General features: G+C 48.4%; 2 protein-coding genes across 2 annotated transcripts in view; one reads left to right on the top strand and one right to left on the bottom strand.

Moving 5' to 3' along the window:
* LANCL2 (LanC like glutathione S-transferase 2) overlaps nucleotides 1-3720 on the top strand; it is a 32986-nt gene extending 29266 nt beyond the window's left edge. The window contains exon 9 of the mRNA XM_054160980.1: nucleotides 2912-3720. Within this exon, the coding sequence (XP_054016955.1) occupies nucleotides 2912-3027 (116 nt within the window). The 3' untranslated portion in view covers nucleotides 3028-3720. The remainder of the gene's footprint in view (nucleotides 1-2911) is intronic.
* Nucleotides 3721-11338: 7618 nt separating this feature from the next.
* Nucleotides 11339-22203, bottom strand: part of VOPP1 (VOPP1 WW domain binding protein) — an 82895-nt gene continuing 72030 nt past the window's right edge. The window contains exons 3-5 of the mRNA XM_054160982.1: nucleotides 17214-17291; nucleotides 13713-13849; nucleotides 11339-11808 (exon numbers count right to left, since the gene is read on the bottom strand). Coding sequence (XP_054016957.1) covers nucleotides 11627-11808; nucleotides 13713-13849; nucleotides 17214-17291 — 397 coding nt within the window. The 3' untranslated portion in view covers nucleotides 11339-11626. The remainder of the gene's footprint in view (nucleotides 11809-13712; nucleotides 13850-17213; nucleotides 17292-22203) is intronic.

Here is a 22203-nt window from a genome sequence, read left to right as displayed (position 1 = left end):
GGCTGGAGAGTTGGGTGGAGGGGAACCTCATGAAGGATCTGGATGTGCTGGAATGTGTCCAGAGAAGGGCTGGATGAGCAGAGGGCTGGAGCACCTCTCCTATGAAGGCAGACTGAGAAAGTTGAGGCTGTTCAGTCTGGAGAAGAGAAGGCTCTGAGGAGACATTATTGTGGCCTTCCAGTATCTGAAAGGGGCTACAAGAAAGCTGGGGAGGGACTTTTTAGGGTGGCAGGTAATGATAGGACTAGGGGGAATGGAGCAAAAGTAGAAATGGGTAGATTCAGCTTGGATGTCAGGAAGAACTTCTTCCCCATGAGGGTGGTGAGGCACTGTCACAGGTTGCCCAGGGAGGTGGTAGAAGCCTCATCCCTGGAGGTTTTTAAGGCCAGGCTGGATGTGGCTCTGAGCAACCTGATCTAGTGTGAGGGATCCCAGCCCATGGCAGGGGGGTTGGAACTACGTGATCCTTGAGGTCCTTTCCAACCCTGACAATTCTGTGATTCTAAGTTCAACAAGGGCAAGTGTACAATCAAAGAATGTCAGGTTGGAAGGGACCCCAAGGATCATCTGGTCCAACCTTTCTGGCTGATAGCCTAGTTGAGATGGTCCAGCACCCTGTCAAGCTGAATCTTAAAACTGTCCAATGTAGGAGAATCCACTGCTTCCCTTGGGCGATGATTCCAATGTCTGACTCTTCTCATAGGGAAACATTTTCTATTGGAGTTTGATTGGAATCTCCCCAAGAGTAACTTACACCTGGGGAGAAGAAAAACCCCACACCAGTACAGGTTAGGGGCTGGCCTGCTGGAAAGCAGCCGCCTAGGAGTGCTGGTGGACAACAAGCTCACCATGAGCCAGCAGGGTGCTCTTGTGGCCAAGAAGGCAAATGATCTCCTGGGGTGCATTAAGAGGAGTATGACCAGCAGATGGAGTGAGGTTTTCTTCCTGCTCTACTCTGCTCTAGCAAGGCCAACCTGGAGTATTGTGTCCAGTTCAAGAGGGACTGGGAACTGCTGGAGAGAGTCCGGCAGAGGCTACAAAGATGCTGAGGGGACTGGAGCATCTCTTTGAAGAGGGAAGGTTGAGAGACCTGGGGCTGTTTAGCCTGGAGAAGAACAGATTGGGGGGCAGGTCTTAACAATGCTGATCAAAGTCTAAAGGGCAGGGGACAGGAGGATGGGGTGGACTCTTCAGTGATTCCCATTGATAGGACAAGGGGCAGTAGGCACAAACTGAACACAGGGAAAAACTTCCCTGCTGTGATTGTGCCAGAGCCCTGAACCAGGCCGCCCAGAGAATTTAAAGTCCACCTGGACACTGCAGTCCTCAGCAACCCCATATAGGTGACCCTACTTTGACAGGGAGGTTGGACTGGATGATGCCCAGAAGTTCTTCTAACCCCTCATATTCTGTGATTCTGTACTCAGCACTGTGAGGCCACACCTTGAGTACTGGGTTCAGTTTTGGGCTCCTCACAACAAGACAGACACTGAGGTGCTGGAGCATGTCCAGATAAGGGCAACAAAGATGGTGAAAGGTCTGCAGAGCAGGTCTGGTGAGGAGGAGCAGCTGATGGACCTGGGTTGTTTAGTCTGGAGAAAAGGAGGCTGAGGGGAGACCTCATTGCTCTCTATAACTCCCTGAAAGGAGGTTGAAGCCAGGTGGGGGTTGGCTCTAGTAGCAAGTGATACGATGAGAGGAAACAGCCTCAGACTGCACCAGGGGAGGCTTAGAGGCATTAGAAGAAACTTCTTCACTGCAAGGGTTCTCAAAGACTGGAACAGGCTGCCCAGGTAGATGGTTGAATCTCCATCCTTAGAGGTGTTTAAAGAAGACAGAGATGGGGTGCTGAGGGACATAGTTTAACATCAGACTTGGTAGAGCTAGAGATTGGTTAGTTAGCTTGGTAGAGCTAGAGATGTTAAAGGTCTCTTCCAACCAAAACAATTCTACCAGTCTGTGAACTCTGGGTGTTCCTGCACAGTTTCAGTGGCAGCTGCGTGAGCATCTCGCAGGATTGTCTTGCTGGTTTCCTTTGCATCAGATGCTGTGTTTTGGAAGGTTCCTTTGAGTGTGCTTAGCTGTTTGTAAAACAGGATTTTCCTTTGATCCTAAACTCAAGTCTGTGTTTTTATGCTCTCTGGCTGTTGCCTGTCACTTAAGATTTTCAGTAGGTGATGCTGGTGCTAGCTCTTCAGATTCTGTCTGACCAGAGTTTGTGAGTGATGAACAAATGAATCTGTGCCACCAAGTAAAGTTTTGCCTTTGTTTTTTCACCAGTGAAATGGTGAACAAGAGCTGCTCAGATTGTGAGGGATAGTCCAAACTGGGATTTACTCTTGTGAGGTAGCACTGAGGTTGTGCAACTGAAAAGATGGTAGTGGAGAGATTTTGGTTCTTGCCTCCAAGTGAAACTTGGTTTCCTGGGCAAAGTACAGATGAACTTTCCTTTCATCCCCCTGTACTCAGCACCGGTGAGGCCACAACTCAAGGGTTGTGTTCAGTTCTGGGCCTCTCACTAGGAGAGGGACATAGAGGTGCTGGAGTCTGTTCAGAGAAGGGCAACGAGGCTGGTGAAGGACCTGAAGCACGTGACCTGTGAGGAGCATCTGAGGACTGGAAGTGTAAAAACAGCCTGGATGAGGCACTTAGTGCCATGGTTTAGTTATTAGATGGTGTTGGGTGATAGGTTGGACTTGATCTCAAAGGTCTTTTCCAACCTGGTTAATTCTGTGATTCTGTGTAAGCTGGGGTTCTTCATTCTGGAGGAGGCTGAGGGGACACCTCAGTTCACGTGTTCCAAAAAGGGCTCTGGTGAAGAGGTGTTCAGGTAGGTGCTGCTGCCTTTACTGTCCATGGTGCTGTTTCAGTGTCAAAGATACACAAGGATCTCTTTCTCCTTATGTTCCAGGCATGGCTGGGGCTATTCACTTCCTCTCAGACATTTCAGTACCGGAGACTTCCCAGTTTCCAGCATTTGAACTTGGACCTCAAAGGAGGGAAAACAAAGTGGAACAGGACAGCTAAAGGATCATTTTGAAAGGAAACTGATGCCAAAAGAGATGAGACAGCCTAGTGCCTCTGATACTGAACCAACTTGGCCCTGATCCAACAGCTGGATAAACCCTGCCTCTCACTCCCCACCGCCCCAGAGGACCTCGAGTCATTAGAGTATGAATGGGAGAAGCCACGCTTCAGTTCTGTTAAAGTGACACCTTCAGATGTAGGACAAGAGAAGTCAAGTTTTGAACTTTCTCTCTTCCAATGTATTTGTCTTCTTCAGGTCTTTGACATGCTCTGCATGTGTATTGGTGTTGTGTGTCGATTCAAGTCTCTTGTTGTTAGCAAAAAGCTGGTCTCTGTGTGAATCTCCCTCCTGTACCTTGTGCATGACTCGCAGCAGCAGTGTTGCTTTCTGCAGCGTGGTTACCCGGAGAGTTCCACCTGTGCCAGAAAGTTTGCTGCCAGGACAGTGCCCAGCTTCACTGCTGAGCTGGAAACTTTAAGAAAAAAGATGAAAAATGGGTTTGTGTTCCTAATTTTCTGCATTTTTTTTCTCCACAGTCCCTAGAAGCTAAGGTGATGGAGATCAGCCTTTTGGGTTTTTTTGGCTGATGAGGTGTGAGGCCATCTCTGTCCTCAGAAGCTTAGCAGGTTGGGAGGGTCCTACCTGACTTGTCTTCTGCTGCTGTTTTGGGAAGTGTTTTTTTAGAAAGCCTGAAAGAGCTTTGATACCTGCACTTGGTTAGTGTGTTAGCCACTTACAGCAGGCTGGAGATGCTTGTCCCCACTTCTGCAAAGCACCATGTCACATGACATGAGCTTAAGCTGCAGGTGGAGTCATCTGCACTCACTTGCTGCCAGCAACAGCAGATCAGGGACAGCATGACTGTGCTGTTCACCTCTCCATGGCTTTGTAATCAGCCTGTCCTGCAGCGTCGAGTACCCAAATGAGTACAGGAGGGTGTCAGGGCAGTTTCTCCTGCTGGTAATTCAGGATGACTGTTGCTTCCAAACCAAGACACTGATTTATTCTAGGCCCTTCCCTCCCTCTCCTAGCCCTGGCTATATTTAGCCCTTGTGGCTTGGCCAGAGTGATCAATTCCAGCTGCTTGTGGAGGCTGCAGAGGATGGATGAGCAATATGAAACCACTGCTAGAGGCTGTCATTGATGTTGATTTCATCTTCAAATCCAAGCAGAAGAAGCCCTTTGCCCTGAAGTTCTAACTGTGCTGCTACTGCTTTGCTTCCCCTTGCAGTGTGGTGGGGTTGTGAAAGACTAGACCTGCCTCCAGGTGCTCCTGAGTATGGGAGCAGAAATGGGACATACTTACAACAGGCTTACGTGTTCCAGTCAGTAAGTACGCTTAGTGCCCGAGAAAGGTAAGCAGAGTGGTGCACGCTCACTCCCCAGGCTCTGCTGTCATCCATCCCCCAGACCTCCCTCTGGCCATCACTCCAGGTGCCTGCTGGAGTGGTCCTCTGTGGGGTGCCAGTGACAGATGGCAGTTTGACCTTGTGGGCAGGCAGCAGGGGGTGTTCCCTGCGGGGTGTGACCTGCAGGCCATCTGCCGAGTGCCACTGCTCGTGAGCAGGCTTGCAGATGCATTGTCGCTCCTCCATAGATCTCTGGGTGGTGGCAGGTGACTTCCTTGACCTCTATAGTGTCTGTTGCCAAATCTATTGAGATGTTAATGATCTCCACTTTCAGTTCTGCTGGAAAACAGCAGCAGTGCCAGTGCAGAGACAGCTTCATGTCACACTGTAGCTCCTCTGCTGGTTTGTCAGGTAGGACTAAAATGAGAGCAGCAGGAGAGACGTTTCCACTCCTCTGGCTGAGGGCAGAAGATGAGGTGGGGGACACCAACCCAGCTGCATCGGTACAGCCTAGGGGTGAGGAAAAACACTGAAAGGCAGCAGGAGTGAGGAATGGAGGCATCCTTGAGGAGCAGGGAGAGCTGGGGATGAGAAGCAATGCACAGTGTACCAGCAAAGGCCATCTCAAATGAGGAGTTTCTCTGCAGCAAGCTGGCTGAGGTCTAGCAGTGTGTCCTTCAGCCTGTGGGTCCCTGATCATACCCAGAGATGCTGAGGGTGAGGGTCTCATAGGAGTTCTAACAAAGGAGGCACATGGCAGCTGATTCGCATCACCCCCCACCCCTTTTCTCTTCCTTTCTGCTGTGACTGCAGAGCTTGTGGGGTGGATTAACAGGGAGGGGGCTTGCCAGATTTGCAGGAACCACCTGCAAACAGAATAAAAGCTGCCAGCCGTCCTTCCTAGCAAATCCCAAGCATGTGTTGTCCTGGCAGGCAGGTTTTTTCAGCCAGTGATGACACATACACAACCTCAGCTGCTGAGCCTGTGCCCATGGGTGCCTGTGGGAGCCGATTTGGGCTGGCTGGAGCCCAAGGGGAATTAAAACCTGCTGGTTTAAACCATGTACAGTTACACACTTAGAACAGCTTCATACCCAGCAGATCCCCAAGATGCTTGAGTGCACCTGTCAAAATAACAAGCAAGTCAGCTACCAGCTCTTTCTGTACCGTGGCCAGCCTCCTGGCACCTTCTTTCTCCACAGAATCCTCTGGGAATTGGAGCAGGATCTGGGAAGCTCTGACAGCATCTCTGCCTCCTCTTCCTGAGATTACTTTCCCCATGGATCCTCCTTTCCTTTGGCTGTTTTATCCAGGTGGCCATTAAGATAGGGTCTTGTGTGAAGCAGAAAGATGGCATTTCAGCAGGTCATTGTTCTCAGAAGTCCCATCAAACTACACATGTGGAAAATGTCTTAATACTCCCTGGTTTGCTTTGTCCGTGCTTTGTCCATCTGTTGCAAAAAGCAGTTAGTGTTAAAAATGGAGATGCTCTTTGGGCAGAAAAAGAGGGGGGGGGAAATGCTGATGTTGTGTTCTTTGGCTTTATTAGTAAAGATCAAGCTATGTGGTGGTCATTTGTTGTCATGATTCTTATTTTTTCCCCCTTTTTTTATTTTCTGTTGTGCACTTTCCTTCCCTGGAGGTGTTCCAAAGAGGCAGAGATGTGGTGCTGAGCGACAGGGTTTAGCAGCAGACTCGGTAGAGCTAGAGAATGGTTGGACTCAATGATCTTAAAGATCTTTTCCAACCACTACAATTCCATGATTCCTTCCCTCCAGCTCTGTGGTGACAGCTGCCACACTGATCTGACTGCTGAACCACCATCTCATGGTCCTGCAGGATGAAAGACTGCCAGGGAGTGGGGCAAACCACCCATCACCTTTTTACTTGGCATTGCAGGCTGCTGCTGCTTCTCCCCAGGGATTCTACCACTACCCAAAAGAAGGTTGGAGCCAGGTGAGGTTTCATCTCTTCTCCCATGTAATGACTGCCAGGACACGAAGCAATGGCTTCAAGTTGCACCATGGGAGGCTGAGGTTGGATATTAGAAGAAATTTCTTCACTGAAAGGGTTCCAGAAGACTGGAACAGGCAGCCTAGGGATGTGGTTGAATCCCCGTCGCTGCAGGTGTTTCCAAGAGGCAGAGAGGCCCCTCAGAAGCCTAGATGTAGTTTTTTCTCTAGCTAAGCTTTAACAGAAGGAAGTTTCAGGTGTGCTGCAAGCTAGGGTCAGTATTTTTGTCTCACAAAGCCCCATGAGCCACTCAAGACCCTCTGCCACTGCATGTAACTGCATGCACAGATGATCCTTGAGGTCTTTTCCAACCTTACTGATTCTATCATTTCTGGTCTGGAGGGAGGGACCTGAGGAGTCCCTGCAGGGATTCAGCAGGAGCTAGGTGTATATGTTGGGGCTTTTCTAGGACAGATTCTAACATCAAAGCAGGGTGGAAGGAAGGTTTGCAGTGTGCTGCCTGAGTCCTGTCCCAGGAGGGGTGGGGGTTGATAAGTCTTTTTCCTGGTCCCCTTTTGCCCCATTTGCTTGTGTGTAGAGCACAGGAAGCCAGGCTCTGGCCGGCAGAGCAGCCATGCTTTGCTCTGCATGCAGGGAGCAGTAGTGACCTGTCTTCAGCCATCACTTCAACAGCTCCAAGTGGGCTGCTGTAAATCCAGCTGTAGCTGTTGGACAAGCTGCCATTAGGCTGCAAGTGGTCACTGGAGACACAGAGAAGAGACATGCACCCATCCTCCTGCCTTCTCTCACTGCATACAGCCCTGGAGAGGCCACCTGGTGGAATGTTGTGTCCAGTTCTAGGCTCCCCAGCTCAGCAGGGACAGGGAATTGCTGGAGAGGGTAGAAAAAACAGATGGAAAGATGATTAGGGGGCTGGAACATCCCTCTTGTGAGGAAGGACTGAGAGAATCGGGTCTTTCTCATCTGGAGAGAAGACTAAGGGGGATATCTCATAAATGCTTGAAGGTTGGGTGGCAGGAGGGTGGGACCAGTCTTTTCAGTGGTGTCCAGTGACAGGACAAGCATTCAGTGGGCACAGACTTGAGCATAAGAAGTTCCATCTCAACTTGAAGAGGAGCTTCTTTAATGGAGATAGAGCAGTGGGACAGGCTGCCCAGAGAGGGGGTGGTTGGACTGGAAAATCTCCATAGGTGCCTTCCAACCCCTACCAATCTGTGATTCTGTGAAAGTAACACGTGCAGCTAAGGAGCTACTTCCCTCTGCAGGGGCAGGGATCAGGGGGCTGCTGAACTTGTCACTGTTCCCTCTGCTTTCTCTGCTGTTCCCTTCACCTTGCAGCAGCTGGCAGCTTGGGATGGTGGCTGCCAGTTGCACTTCTCCTATTTAACAGCTCCCTTTAGCAACACCAGACCCTCCCCTTCCATGGTGTCGTTGTAGGCAGTCTCCCTACCAAAGGATACAAGCAGCAGCTGAGCCCTCCAATGAGAAGGCAGCAGAGGGGAGGGGACCTCCTACAGACATTGGGTCTACAATGCCATCCTGGCCCATTTTGCTCACCCACTGAATCAGATAAAGTAGAGCAGAAGGAGAAACCCAAAAATTCTCTTGTCTGACAACATTTTATCTTCTTGGCTGATCTCCATGCCAAAATGTGGCTTTTTTGGGTATCTCCCTATAAAACTAACCCAGCTGGGGGGTTGTGGTTGTGTTTTGTTGTTTGTTTGGGTTTTTTTAATGTGGGGAAGAAAGAGCAAAACCTCCTTTGTGTACCACATGGCCTGGGAAGAGCTTGTTGTAGTCCCAACTGTTTGTTTTCAGAGCAGTGGAAGCTGTCACAGGGCTCAAAAAACAAGGAATAAAAAGGCCCAAACCACCCACAAAACAACAAAGCTTGGCCTTGCATTATCTGCTCCCAAAGTGGTCATGAAGCAGAGGAGCAGCTGCAAGGCAGCCCCAAGCAGAAAGGGCAGGGTTAGAACCCTGCTTGTCAAGCTGGGTCCTATTTGTAGCACAACTGATGAGTCAGCCTGCTAATTACTGGGAGGCACTGAAGGCACTGTGGGATGCTGCAGTGACATTTAACTCTCTCCTCTGGTCCATGGGACACCCAGACACAGTGGGGAGATGGAGGTGGAGGAGAGACACAAGAACAAAAAAAATTATATCTGTGAATGAGCTTCTGTCAGGTGCAAACAACCCCATCAATGCTCCAGGCTTGGGGCAGTGTCTGGAAGCTACCCAGCAGGGAAAGACCTGGGGGTACTGGTTGACAGCCAGCTGAATCTGAGCCAGTCTGTGCCCAAATGGCCAAGAAGGCCAACAGCATCATGGCATAGAATCATAGAATGGTAGGTGAGGGAAGGGACCCCTGAAGAGAAGTCCAATGTCCCTGCCAGTGCAGGATCTCCTAGGGTAGGTCACACAGGAACACATCCAGACAGGGCTTGAAAGTCTCCAAAGGAGACTCACAACCTCTCTGGGCAGCCTGCTCCAGGGCTCAAGCACCCTTACAGGAAAAAGGGTTTTTTTCCTTCATGTTGAGTTGGACCTTCCTGTGTTCCAGTTTATCCATTGCCCCTTGTCCTAGTACAGAACACCATCAAAAGAGTCTGTCACCTTCTTGACAGCCACCCTTCAGGTATTTATAAGCATTTGTAAGATGCCCTCTTAGTCTTCTCTCCTCCAGATTGAACAGCCCCAGGTCTCTCAGCCCTTCCTCACCAGACCAATGGTCCAGTCTATCATCCTCATAGCCTCTGTTGGACACTGTCCCCCTGTCCCTCTTGAACTGGGGAGCCCAGAACTGGACACAATACTCCAGATGTGGTCTCAGCAGGGCAGAGTAGAGAGGAGGGAGAACTTCCCCTGACCTGCTGGCCACACTCAATGCACCTCAGAAGACCATTGGCCTCCTTGGCCACAAGGGCACCTTGCTGTGCCATGGACATAGCTCTACACTTGCAACAGAACCCAGATCATCCAGTCTAACCTCCCTGCTAGAACAGAATAATCCAGAGCAAATCACACAGCAGCATGTCCTATTTTGAATGCCTCCAGACAGCGTGTTCTAGTGCTCCACCACCCTCAGAGTGAAGAATTTTCTCCATATGTTTATGTGAAACCTTCCGTGGTCAAGGTTTTGTCCCGAGCCCTGTCACTGAGCACCACTGATACTCACTCTTCAGCTATTGGTAAGCCCCAGCCCTCAGCCTTTCCCCACAAGGTAGTTAATGGCTCTCCACTGGAGTCTTTCCAGTAGTTCCTTGTCCTCAGAACTGGGGGGTCCAGAACTGGGCACGGTATTCCAGATGAGGCCTCACCTGGGCAGAGTAGAGGGGAAGAAGAACCTTCTTCATGCATCCTAGGATGCCATTGGTCTTCTTGGCCATGAGGGCACATGGTTGGTTTATGGTCGACCTGTGTCCAGAGTCCTTGAGCCAGTGGAAGCCAAAGCACCTGTGCAGCAGGTCAAGGGCATGCTCCTAAGCACCAGGCCCAAAAAGATACTTATTTGCCTTTCCCAGAGAGCAGAGCACTTTTGCAGATCAGTCACCTGGAGACAACAGCTCTGCTTGGTGCTCTTTGGGACAGCACAAAGACCACAATGAAAGCTACTATTGCTCCCCTCGGAGTCAAAGGCAGCAAACATGGAAGTGTGCTCCCATTCCCTCTTCCTGCAATGATTTTTCCAGGGTAGGGAAGGACACTTACCTCTGTATGTAAGAGGCACAAGGAGCGGGGAGGCTGTGACACCTCCCTCTCCCTATCAACATGCAGCTGCTTCATACAATCTCACTGCTGGCAAAGCAAGGACAGCCAAGATGCTGCTCACACAGGCTGGCCAGGTGCTGGCCAACAGACACTCACGTCCCAGTCCTTCACTCTTCAGCTGCATCATCCCAAGTGAGGACCCTCTCTTCTCTGGGGCGCTTGGCAAGAGCCCTGACAGGACTCAACCCATGCAGGTGCTCCAGTCAGAGAGAGTCATAGAACCATGGAAATCATTTTGGTTGGAAAAGAGCTTTAAGATCCTTGAGTCCAACCATTCTCTAACTCTCTGAAACTGGGTGCTAAACCATGTCCCTCAGCCCCACGTCTCTGCCTCTTCTAAACACCTCCAGGGATGGGGATTCAACCACCTCCCTGGGCAGCCTGTGCCAGTCTTTGAGAGCCCTTTCAGTGAAGGCAATTCCTTCTGATGTCTAACCTGAACTTCCCCTGCTGCAATTTAAGGTCATTTCCCCTCATCCTATCACTTGATATTAGGTAGAAAAGACTGACCCCCCACACACCTTGATCCATCCTCATTTTAGGGAGTTGTAGAAAGAGCCAGAAGGTCTCCCCTCAGCCTCCTTTTCTCCAGAAAGGGCACAACAACTTCTAATCTTTCTGTTCTGTATGAAAGCCAAGTTGCACAAAGAAACTGTCAGAGAAAAAGAGGCCTGTCAGCATTTCTGGTAAAAGCATTGCCCTGCCTCTTCTGCTTCCACCCTCTTTCCCTGTCCTTTCCCTTAGATGGGGGCATTTCTGCTGTGGACTCCTAGGAGAGTGCACATCACCCTGGGGTTGCAAGCAGAACTGCTGTCACACCACCTGTACCAGTACCTGAAGGAGGCGACAAGAAAGCCAGGAAGGGACTTTTTACAAGGGCTTGTAGTGATAGCATGAGAGGGAATGGATTGAAGCTTGAGGAGGGGAGATTTAGACTGTATATTAGGAAGAAATTCTTTACAGTGAGGGTGGTGAGACACTGGAACTGGCTGCCCAGGGAGGTTGTGGATGCCCTCTCCCTGGAGGTGTTCAGGGCCAGGCTGGAAGAGGCCTTGAGCAACCTGGTCTAGTGGAAGGTGTCCCTGGCCATGGCAGGTGGGGCTGGAACTGGATGATCTGAAAGGTCTCTTCCAGCCCAAACCCTTCCATGATTGCATGAGTCTAGGAGCACAATTAAACCCATCACTGAAGTGAACAATAAAGAAAGAGGAAGACATCCAGGTTTTAAATATAGGTTTCCATTAAAAGCATTACAAAGACGACTTCTCTCATGTTGAAGACAAAGGAAAAAAAATCCACTTCTACTAAAAAAAATAAGGAAAAAAAAAGGAAAAAAAATTAAAAATGACCCCTTTGCAAGTAACTTTAATGAGGAAAGGTGCAGGGAGGGGAGGGAGAGAAGACTTGGAGAACTAGCAAGTGTTCAAAAGGGCAGGTGCCCTCCATCTCGGTCATTTTGAATGGCAGCTTCTTCTCACACAGTCAGGTCAGAGAGCCAGAGTCCTCACGTGGAGGATTTCACCACCTGCTCGTAGGGGGGCGGTGGTGTGTTGCAGTAGGATGGTGGGGGTGGGTAACCCGGGTTTCCTTGTGGGGAATTGGGCTGGACGTGGAAAGCCATCGCCATGGGATTCATCACAGGGCCCCCTGGATCTGTGTAATACGGCACTCCAGGCTGTTGTGACCCTGAAAGAAAGACAAGGAGAGAGAAGCTATCAAACAAGGGCAGTGGTGACAGCTAGTGCTCCTCCAGGGCCCCTGCTCTGCACACTCAGACAAGTGGCAACGGGCACAAACCGGAACACAGGAGGGTCCACATGAACACAAGGGAGAAATTCTTTCTGTGAGGGCAGAACACTGGAGCAGGCTGCCCAGAGAGGCTGTGGAGGCATTCCAAACCCAGCTGGATGTGTTCCTGTGTGATTTACTCTAGGTGACTCTGCTCTGGCAGCAGGGTTGCACTAGGTGATCTATGAAGACAGGTCCCTTTCAACCCTACCACTCTGTGATTCTGTGGTATCACCAGGTCTGCAAACTGCTCCTAAGTGAGCTGCTCAACCCACAGAAAAACTATTGCCACGTTCAGGCAGCTGCTGGGATGGCCGAAGATGCTGTCACCAGCTCTGCAGGGAAGGAGGGAGGTGGGCAAGCGGCCACATTTCAAAGGCTCCACCTCCACGGTGAGCTGGCTGCTGCTACCAAATCTGGAAGAGAAGCTAGCAGGAAGTGGGAACTTGGTTGACTACTAATTCCCATTGCTTTTGCTGTAAAATATTCCTGAAATAGCAGGAAAAAAATAGAGTAAAAAACCAAACCAAAATAAGACAAACCAAACAACAAGAAGAACAGAAAAAAAAAGGTGAGGTTAGCTCAGAGCCCAAAGCTTTTAAGTAACAGCAGTGCCAGTCTGGAAGCAAGCAGCATAAGCAGAGGGTGTGTGCTTATTTTATATTTATCCACAACTTCTGCTCCTTCAAGTGTCACAAAAAATATAAAACCAAGCTCTAAAATTAAACCTGGTATGTGCCAAAGACTCCTTCCCTGTTCACATCATCTTGAGGTCATTTTTCAGGCTTAAAAATGTTAGTATAGGTAGTTTGGCTTCCCCCCTTCCCCCAGCCCTCCCCTGTTGAGAAGTAAATACTCTCTGTGGAAATGCTCCTTCAGTCTAGCAGAAAAACAGATGCAGCATGGAAGCTCTAAAAAAACACACCCCAGTTCTTAGGAGCTAACCACAAAGAGGGTCAGTAAAGTGCCTGTTTGTGGTTGTAACACCTTTTTATCCTGTGAGACCTGAGAGGGGAGAAGGGAACTGCACCCATGCTTAAAGGTGCAAGAAACAGTATTTCCAAAGTCTGCACCAAGACATGCAGGGGTGCAGCCTTGAGTCCTGTGTCCAGTTCTGGGCCCCTCAGATTAGGAAAGATGTTGAGTTGCTGGAATGTGTCCAGAGATGGGCAACAAAGCTGGGGAGGGGTTTGGAGCACAAGCCCTATGAGGAGAGGCTGAGGGAGTTGGGGTTGCTTAGCCTGGAGAAGAGGAGGCTCAGGGGAGACCTCATTGCTCTCTACAACTACCTGAAAGGAGGTTGTAGCCAGGAGGGGGTTGGTCTCTTCTGCCAGGCAAGCAGCACCAGAACAAGAGGACACAGTGTCAAGCTGCACCAGGGGAGGTCTAGGCTGGATGTTAGGAAGAATGATCTCTGAGGTCTTTTCCAACCTTATTGATTCTATGATTCTATGTCAGTGTCCATTTTGGATACCTATCAGTTTGTCCATGCTGAAAAGTGCAAACTTGCTAGACTCCTTTTGTGCATGGACACACAGCTGTAAAGGTACTGGAAACCGCAACAGAAGGGCATTGAAAGTTCTGCCTGTCATCCTAGGGTTCAAAGCCACTCTTTTGCTGAATTATGGTATTTGAAAGGCAGAAGACTTTACTCATCAGAGGAGCTGGCTGCATGGTTTGGTTCAGAGCAGTGCAATCCCTTGCCCAAATCCCAACCAGAACAAAACCCCAAGCCCACCCTTTTCAAATGCCTTGGCAAGTGTGAGAAATTAGTGTCAGCTGTTTAGTGAGCAGTCTCTGACCTGATGCAGTGTTGACTGGTTGTCTGGTGTAAGACACATTAAAAGTAGGTTCTTCTACTAGTGGGGGAGGGTACATCCGCCGTCGGATGAAGAAACCGGCTCCGCAGCAGAACAGAACTCCCATCATCAAAAGGAACCTAAGCAAAGAGAAGAGGGAAGTCAAAATCATCCACATTCAGGTGGCTCTCAAGCCCAGGCTGTTTCTTGAGAGAAACAAAGAGCATCATCCAGCAATCATCAGCTTAAGACAGGTATCTGGGTTTCTTAAATAGGTTGTCTCTCGTGAGCAGGCTTATGTTATTTGAGAGAATAGAATAGAATAAACCAGGTTGGAAAAGACCTTGGAGATCATCAAGTCCAACCTATCATCCAACACCATCTAATCAACTAAACCATGGCACCAAGCACCCCATCCAGTCTCTTCCTAAACACCTCCAGTGATGGTGACTCCACCACCTCCCTGGGCAGCACATTCCAATGGCCAATCACTCTTTCTATGAAGAACTTCTTCCTAACATCAAGCCTAAACCTCCCCTGGTGCAGCTTGAGACTGTGTCCTCTTGCTCTGTTGGTGGTTGCCTGGGAGAAGAGACCAACCCCCACCTGGCTACAACCTCCCTTATGGGACACTCATGGACACATTACAGAGATCTGTTGCCACCAGCATTATTGTCCCATGTTTTCTGGTATGTGAAATACAAATCTGAAACTAAAACACCCTTGAATGTTTGGAAAGTTCAGGTTCATACCTGGCCTTTGCCATAGGGATGCTGCCCTGAAACTGCAGTTCAGTACTGTTTCCAAGTGCCTATTTTGGACACAAGCCTCACACTTACAGTACCAAGGCCAGCCAAGAGGTTTGTGGGGGGGAAGGAGGAATACTATTTTGCAATTGCCCCTAAAAGAAGATTCTTAGATGTTCTTAAATGATTCAACACAGTAACTTTGTCTGCCATGGGACACACAGTAGCTGTCATTTAAGCTCCAGCCCTAAGACTGAAGCACTCAGCATTGAAGATGACAAGGTTTGCTTTATGTTTGCTTGATGGGACAAGCATTCTCAAGTAAAAGGCCATCATTTTGCTTTGGTTCTTCTCCTCTCAGCTCTCTTTCTGACCTGACTCATGTCCTCTTGCCCTGGTGCTGTGCAAATTGGCACATGCAGCAAGCACATTAGATTTTGTTCTTCAGACCAGAGACTTTCACTGTGTTTCCTTGATCAGTTATAAGACATGCTAGTGACTGGCACAAGCTTCCCTAAACCCAAACAGTCCTCCTGCCTGCAACTGCCACCTCAATTCAGGGCTCTCTACTGGAAGACAATGACAACGGCACTCTTCTGGAAGGAATGGAAGTTGTTCAGAGGCCACTGAAGTTGGCCAGAGGCAAGCCTACTGCTTGTCTCCTCTGGAGCATCCCCAGGTGCCCAAGAGGAAGAGTGTGGTGCTGCATGGCAGCAAGAGCTGTTTCATGCAAAGGGTCAAATTCTGTTCTTGTTTCCAGAGTGGAAATAAGAGCAGAAGGAGGTTCAGTGTCCCTGAGCCAATATTAATACATCCCCTTCTGGCAGTGCTCCTGCAAAGGATTTGTTCTGAACAGCAAACCAGAGATTTACGACGTCACCCCAGGGATTGAGATGCAGAGCTCTTCAGTTATATCAGTAAGGATTGCAGGCTGAAATCCCACAGCCAGCTTTGGGAAATCTCTGCATTATAATACAGATCAGGCTTCTGTTTTTTACTGTTTATTTGTTTCAATTTTGAAGGCTTTATTGTTTTAATTTATTTTTTTTAAGCAGGCAGTCTTCAATTTCTCATTAAAATGCCAGAAATCAGGTTTTCCTAGGAGAGCTTTTGCTTTCTCCCTACTGCAATGACAAGGCTTTATGCAGGTACTGTCTTTAATTCTTTTCCCAAACGAATTCACCTTATTTTTTCATTAAGCATATAACACTGATTAGTTTAAGCTTTATCCAGATTACTGAGCTGCTGGTTTCACAAGCTCAAATCTTTCTGCCTTCTTTTCCCTTGCTGTCATCTCCAGTGAAATCCTCATAGTCATAAATGTACCTCTCTTCCTTTTAAATTGAAACCTCAGTTCAGCTGACAAGAATATCTTAAACCCAGCCTAAATGCACAATCCTCCTTAGACAATCCTCTGAAAACCCAGGGCCCCCAAAAATGGTCAAACGCTGCTGCTCGGTAGCAGCTGGGACAGGCAGAAGGGATTCAGCAGTTTTGGATCAAAGTGGGACCAGCAGGATAAAGAAGTAGGTAGGGTCATCCTTTTGCAGTGCTTTCTCACTACATCAGGAGAATTTTATAAGCAATTACTGAGATGATTCTCCCCCTCTACTCTGCTCTCCTGAGACACCCCACACACACACACCTGGTGCACTGTGTCCAGTTCTGGGGCCTCCAACACAAGGACAGGGAACTGTTGGAGCATGTCCAGAAGAAGCAATGAAGATGATCAGAGGGCTGAAGCACCTCTGACATGCTGAGAGAGTTGGGGCTGTTCAGCCTGGAGAAGAGAAGGCTCCAGGGAGACCTTATTGGTCCAGTACCTGAAGGGGGCTACAGGAAAGCTGGGGAGGAACTTTTTACAAGGGCTTGTAGTGATTGGACACGAAGGAATGGCTTTGAGCTTGAAGTGGTGAGATTTAGACTGGATGTTAGCAAGAAACTCTTTACAGTGAGGGTGGTGAGACACTGGAACAGGTTGCCCAGGGAGGTTATGGATCCTGCCTCCCTCTCTGGAAATACTCAAGGCCAGGTTGGATGAGGCCTTGAACAACCTGGTCTAGTGGCATGTGTCCCTGTCCATATGTAGTGGTTTGAACCACATAAAATATATGTGTATACACACAGAGATACACATGTGTGTGTATTCCCCACTATAAGAATCATGAATTTACAACTGCTGTGTTTACAGCTGTGCCACACTCTGGCCCTGGACAGGTGGCACTGGTCCCCCTCTGGCTTTTCTGGTCCCTGAGCAGGCAGCTGCATTTTTGCCTGTTTCAGACAGGTATTCCTTCACCTTGTCCTTCTGTTCTCTCTATATACTGATGGAATCTGATACCTTTCTAGCAGGGGAGTAAAATGTTCTGTGTAAATCAACTGAAAACTTCTCCTCCGCCTTCCCCCCCCCCCCCCCCCCCCCCACCCCCCCCCCCCCCCCCCCCCACCCCCTTCTTTCTCCTGGTAAGGAGAGAGGAGAGAGAAGACAGCAGGGGCCAGGGGAGTTTAGCCCTTTCACTAAACCATTACACTGTAGTGGGGATGGGGGGTTGGAACTATATGATTTGGAAGGTCCTTTCCAATCCAAACCACTCTATGATTCTGTGACACTGAAGTCCCTTGCATTTATAAGTACCCAGCTGCATTACTGTGTATTTGTACCTACTTTAAAACAGTAGGGCTGCCAAGACCCTGCTTTAAGGCCCACAACCAAGAACAGAACAGGACAAATATCGAATTGCCCAGGGGCCTGACCTACCAGAAATACCATAGCCGCTGGATAGAGAGAGCTCTTACACAGCATCTTGAGCCACAGCAATCCTCGTAGGAGCGGCATCTGCGGAGAGATAAAGAGAAAAGGGAGTCAGGGGAGAGGTTGTCACTCAGGTTACAATGGCATCCCCAGCGCTGATGCTGTGCACATCCCTGCCTGAGGCATTGTCTACTGCATTGTTGTGAACCCGGGAGTGTTCAAGGGCAGGCTGGACAGGGCTTTGAGCAACCTGGTCTTGTGGTGTAGGTCCCTGCTTAGAGTGAGGGAGCTGGACTAGGTAGTCTTTGAAAGACCTTTCCAACCCAAACCATTCTGTGGGTGCCTGAATTAAGTTCCCTTGACTGGACAAAGTTGTCAGGTCACATGGATGCATCTGTGACACAGTTCCAGAACTGGTAGTGAAACTACCTTCCTATATACCTCTTTTAAAGTCACCTCAAAAAGATCAGAGGAAGGTTTAGGTTGGATATAAGAAGAAATTTTCTCACTGAAAGTGTTCTCAAAGACTGGCACAGGCTCCCCAGGGAGATGTCTGAGTCCTCATCCCTGGAGACACTGAAAAGAAGCAGAGGTGTGATGCTGAGGAACATGGTTTAGCACCAGAGTTAGAGAATGGTTGGACTTAATGATCTTAAAGTCTTTTCCAACCAAAACTATTCTATCTGATTCTATTCTAACTCTAATATCAAAAGGAAGAGAAAGAAGTTTTCTTCCACAGTAAATGAACAGGTTGCCCAGGGAGATCATGCATTTCTCTTCCATGGAGGTGTTCAAGAGTTTTGATGAAGCCTTGAGCAAGCTGGTCTAGTGGAAGGTGTCCCTGTCCATGGCAGAGGGGTTGAAACTAGATGATCTTTACATACCTTTCTAACCCAAACCATTCTGTGAATCTATGAACACTGCAGACCTCAAACAAGAGCCAGTTGGGGTTGTATTCACCACAACAGACAAGAATTGCAAGGCCAGAACTGCTACATCACATACTCTGGGCACATCAGCAGCTTCCAGAGAAACCACAAAGTGGAGAGGAAACATCAAGCATAGCATTATTTGCAAATTCAATGGCATTTCTCCTCAGAAGTTGCACTGGGCTGCAGCTGCCAACAATTCCCATTATTTGATGAGGCTTTTCTCTAAAGAAAACCCTCCACATTTCAACTTTATATTTCATATGAAGTAGAAGCAGTTTAGAGGTGTCATAGCCCCAGCCACTGTAAGCATACAGCAGTGCTTCACTAAAAGCCAGCACATACAAGAACAGGCATCTCTGGACCATTTCTATGGTAGCTGCTATTTCCCATGCCCATGCAACACAGCTAGCAGGAAAAGGGACAGAGGTGACACAGAAATTACGGTATGTGACAGGCTGAGATGAAAATCAAATCCTTGACTGCATCCAAAGCAGCATACCCAGCAGATGAAGAAAGTTGATTCTGCCACTTTACACTGCTCTAGTGAGACCCCCACCTGGAGAACTGTGTCCAGCTACAGGGCCCTCAACACAAGGACATGGACCTGATGGAGTGGGTCCAGAGGAGTGCCACAAAAAAAGATCAGATGGCTGGAGCACCTCTCCTACAAAGACAGGCTGAGAGAATTGAGGTTGTTCAGTCTGGAGAGCAGAAGGCTCTGGGCAGACCTCAGAGCAGGGGCCTATAAGAAAGCTGGGGAGGGCCTGTTTACAAAGGCACAGAGCAACAGGACAAGGCCAGTTGATTTAAACTAGAGAAGGGCAGATTTAGATGGGACATGAGTAAGAGGTTTTTTACTATGAGGGTGGTGAATGTCTGGCACAGGTTGCCCAAAGAGGTGGTAGATGCCATATCCCTGGAGACATTCAAGGTCAGGCTTGATGGGGCTCTGAGCAACCTGATCTAGTTGGGGATGTGTCTGCTCACTGAAGTGGTGTTGGACTAGATGACCTTTGAGGATCCCTTCCAGCCCCGTGCGTTGTATGATTTGATGCAAACATTCAGGTAAGCACAGGCACAAGTGGGCTGATCCTTTGATGGGTGTTCACATCTGTATGCTCAATGCAGTTCTTTAATTAATCATCTTGTTCTTCAAAATTTGCCCAACTGCATGACTGTGCTCTTGTATTTGTATGCAAAGCTAAACCATCCTCAATTGGGTAATTGTACAGACAATGACACATTTACACGCTCAATTAACAAGCCTCACTCACAAAATACGTCAAGTCACATTGGCTGCTGCCTCTAATTGGGGCCAGAGGAGGATGCTTTATGGATTCATAATCAGTTGGTTTGCAAGTGGAAGCAGTTACACACTCTTCTGATGACAAGCAAGCAGGATTTATTTGGGCTAGCTGGAGGATCTACCATGATCAGCACAGCAAGGTCCATTAAGATGCTTGGGCACTCCAGCAGAGTAAGCTGCTCATGCCAAAAGGAAAAAACCCAACAAACCAACTACTCCGCCATCCCTGAACCTGAAAGTAACCCATCTCCAGCCTTGCCTCTTTAGAGCTTGCCAGGACCCTAACAACTGCTCACACTCAAGCTGTCAGGCTTCACATAACTACTAACAAGATTTAGCCAGCCAGCATTAACTTCGGTTCCATCAGGCTCAAGAAATTAATCCTTCCTCCACACTTCCCAAGTGGATCAACCTGAGAGGTTTTCAAGACGTGTGTTCAGTGCACAGACAGGATCAGGTACCACACAGAAAGGGGTAGCAGGCACTGCCCTCTGTTGAATGGGTGGTGATGGCACCCTTTCCACTCTTCAACATGCTTTAGGTTGGAGCACCTTGTCCACAATGATAGACACTTGCCCCTTTTGCTGATGCTGCTCAGCAACTGCTCCATTGGGCCAGAAAAGCAAAGAGGAAACAAACCCCATAAACCTAGAAACCCTTCTTGAGGCAATTAAAGACATACAAAGAAAGGATTGTAGGATTCTTTTCTGCACCTGCACCTGGCCACAAGCAGGATCACAGAATGGTTTGGATCATCTAGCTCAAACCCCACTGCCATGGGCAGGGACACCTTCCACTAGATCAGGTTGCTCAAGGCCCCATCCAACCTGGCCTTGAACATTTCCAGAGAGTGAGCATCCACAACCTCCCTGGGCAACCAGTTCCAGTGTCTTACCACCCTCACTGTAAAGAATTGCTTATATCCAGTCTAAATCAAACCCCCTCCAGCTTAAAGCCATTGCCCTATCATGGTATTGAAGGTCTTTGGATCCTCTCTGACAGGATGGGAAGCAGATGCACTAGACCAGCCTCTGACCCCAAAGCCATTGCCAGATCCAGCCCCAAGAGTTTAACTTGCATTAAAAGCTAAACTAAACCAGAGAGCTCCAGAAAACTGCATGTCCTTGTCCCCGTGCCCAGCCCTGCCTCACTTATTTTGCATCTGTTTTCTCCAGAGCCACATGAGATGGGAAAAGGCTATTTGGAGGTAGATAATTACAGCTGCTCAACCCCCCAGATTAAACCAGCATCTGCAGGAAAAGCACAATACCTGAATTTAATTTTTATTTTTAATCTCTAAATTGTCAGCCCTGCTTTGATAGCCTCCGTGGCTCTGCTTTCCTTCCTGTAAAAGAGGGTCGAAGTGCCATCTGGAAGACAGAAAGGCTCAACTGTTGAACGTTTATGATGCTCCTGAGACCACTCAATGGCAAACAAAGAGGCCTTCAAAGAGGAGTTGTCTCCTGCACAGATGACTGCACTTTAAAACGGCTGAAAACAATGATGCAAAGGATGGAGGAGTCTCTCATTACAGCTGTGTTTAGAGAAGCTCCATTTCTAATAGCCACTAAGCTTTCCCAGACAACTCATCCAAAGCTAAGCACAGCACTTGGCTGTGTGGATCTGTGAAGCTAAACCATTATCATGACTCAGAGGAAAATCCCTTTGAGATCTGACTTCATTAACCCCTTCACTTTTTACCCATAAACCCAAATGAGTGCTTTATTTTAGGTGCCCGTGAGGATGGACACATGTACCCATATGTAGAAGCCTGGAATATGTCGTGGTGACAACCTGCTGCTTGCCTTCCCCATGACCTGATAATTTTACAAGGGCTTGTTGTGATAGGACAAGGGGCAACGGCTTTAAGCTTGAGGAGGGCAGATGTAGGTTGGATATTAGGAAGAAATTATTTTCAGTGAGCGTGGTGAGGCACTGGAACAGGTTGCCCAGGGAAGCTGTGGATGTCCCCTCCTTGGAGGTTTTCAAGGCCAAGTTGGATGAAGCCTTGAACATCCTAGTCTAGTGAAAAGTGTCTCTGCCCATGGCAGGGGCAGTTGGAACTAGATATTTTTGATGGTCCCTTCCAACCCAAACCATTTTATGCTTTCATAGGAGAGCAGTGCCAAAAACAGACTAGAGAAACAGCCCATTTGCTGAGACTGCTGTCAGGGTTCTGCAGAAGCTCTGCTGATCTCTTGTTCTTGGATTCAACATGCTATGAAAACACAACACAAATTCTGGCAGCACTGATCCCAGTGACAAGGAAATTAACTTGCTTACAAAATCCATGTTTAATAGCAGGCAAAAGGCAACAATAAAATTAGCTTATTAATGGAGTAACATACTAGCTGAAATAGAATCAGTCTTTGATGTACTATCTCTTACTGCCTGACAGCAAATCCCAGCAGAATAAAGAGTTTGCTTCATAAAAAGCCAATTAAGAACACACACACACACACACACTTTTATTGGTTTTGTATTCATTGCTGTTAAATTACACTTGTGCTTCAACTCTGCTTAACTGAGAATCATAGACTTATAGAATGGTTTGGGTGGGAAGGGCCCTTAAAGATCATTTAGTTCCAACCCCTTTGCCATGGGCAGGGATGCACCTTCCACTAGATCAAGCTGCTCAAGGCCTCATCCAGCCTGGCCTTGAACACCTCCAACAGAGGGAGAATAGAATAGAATAGAATAGAATAGAATAGAATAGAATAGAATAGAATAGAATAGACCAGACCAGGTTGGAAGAGAC

The sequence above is a fragment of the Dryobates pubescens genome, chromosome 4 (assembly GCF_014839835.1).
Source record: "Dryobates pubescens isolate bDryPub1 chromosome 4, bDryPub1.pri, whole genome shotgun sequence".
Taxonomy (NCBI): Eukaryota; Metazoa; Chordata; class Aves; order Piciformes; family Picidae; genus Dryobates; species Dryobates pubescens.
This window is presented reverse-complemented; position numbering and strand designations above follow the sequence as displayed.